General features: G+C 53.4%; 1 protein-coding gene across 1 annotated transcript; it reads right to left on the minus strand.

Moving 5' to 3' along the window:
* Positions 260–598, minus strand: LOC107627372. Its single transcript, XM_016330211.1, has one exon. It carries the CDS (start codon positions 596–598, stop codon positions 260–262), a length of 339 nt encoding a protein of 112 aa, XP_016185697.1.

The following is a 917-nucleotide window of genomic DNA, read 5'->3' on the forward strand; positions in this document are numbered from 1 at the left end:
CTAGGATTCACTTTACTAAGCTAGTTCCAACTCTAGCTGTGATCACCATCGGAGGGTTCTCTGATAAGTCGTCAAACCATTGGTCCTCGGGTCCGAATGATATTGACGGTATCCTCCTGGAGTGTTCCCTGGGCCTTTCCCCGCTACTGGCCTGACGGGTATGGTTGTAGGCGGGCTGCCGTTTGTTGGCTGCCACGACCTGGCTAACCTCTTCATCATTGATATACTCCTTGGCCACGTTCTGGATTTCTTGCATTGTCTACACGGGCTTGGTGGTGAGATGTTTTCTGAAATCCTCGTTCAACAACCCGTTCGTCAAGCACAAGCTGGCCACCGAGTCGGTTAGGCCGTCGATCTCCAAGCACTCGTCATTGAACCTATCCAGGTACTTCCTGGTCGGCTCGCCATTTCTCTCTGTCACCCCGAGCAGGTGGATCGGGTGCTTCGCTTTAGTGATGCGTGTGGTGAACTGAGCTAGAAAGGTGCGACTGATGTCGGAAAAGGTGGTTACAGAACCCTGAGGGAGAGCATTGAACCAGTGAATTGCTGGTCCAGCTAAGGTCACGGGGAAGGCGCGACACCTTACTTCATCACCCATCCCTTCTAGGTTCATCCTGGCCTCAAAGGCCGTTAGGTGTTCTTAGGGGTCTTGGGTCCCATCATACCTCATATCTGTTGGCTTATCGAAGTGCTTCGGTAGCCGGACCTCGAGGATCGAATGGTAAAAAGGGGTTGCCCCCATGATCACGGGTGGTCGCCTTCTCCTCGGTCTTTCTCTGCTGTCTTCTCGGTTCTCCTCTGCAGTATTTCTTGTCAGGGGTCGGGTGTAAATCACGGGATCTCGACGTCTCCTTGGCACTTCCCTGCTTTCTCCTTGACTTTCTGCCTCCAATCGGGGGCTCGGGGTACATCTGGAG

Source organism: Arachis ipaensis, chromosome B02, assembly GCF_000816755.2.
Source record: "Arachis ipaensis cultivar K30076 chromosome B02, Araip1.1, whole genome shotgun sequence".
Classification (NCBI taxonomy): Eukaryota; Viridiplantae; Streptophyta; class Magnoliopsida; order Fabales; family Fabaceae; genus Arachis; species Arachis ipaensis.

Coding starts and splice junctions, on each gene's coding strand:
- LOC107627372 (XM_016330211.1), bottom strand. CDS start 598: ATGGGTGATGAAGTAAGGTGTCGCGCCTTCCCCGTGACCTTAGCTGGA.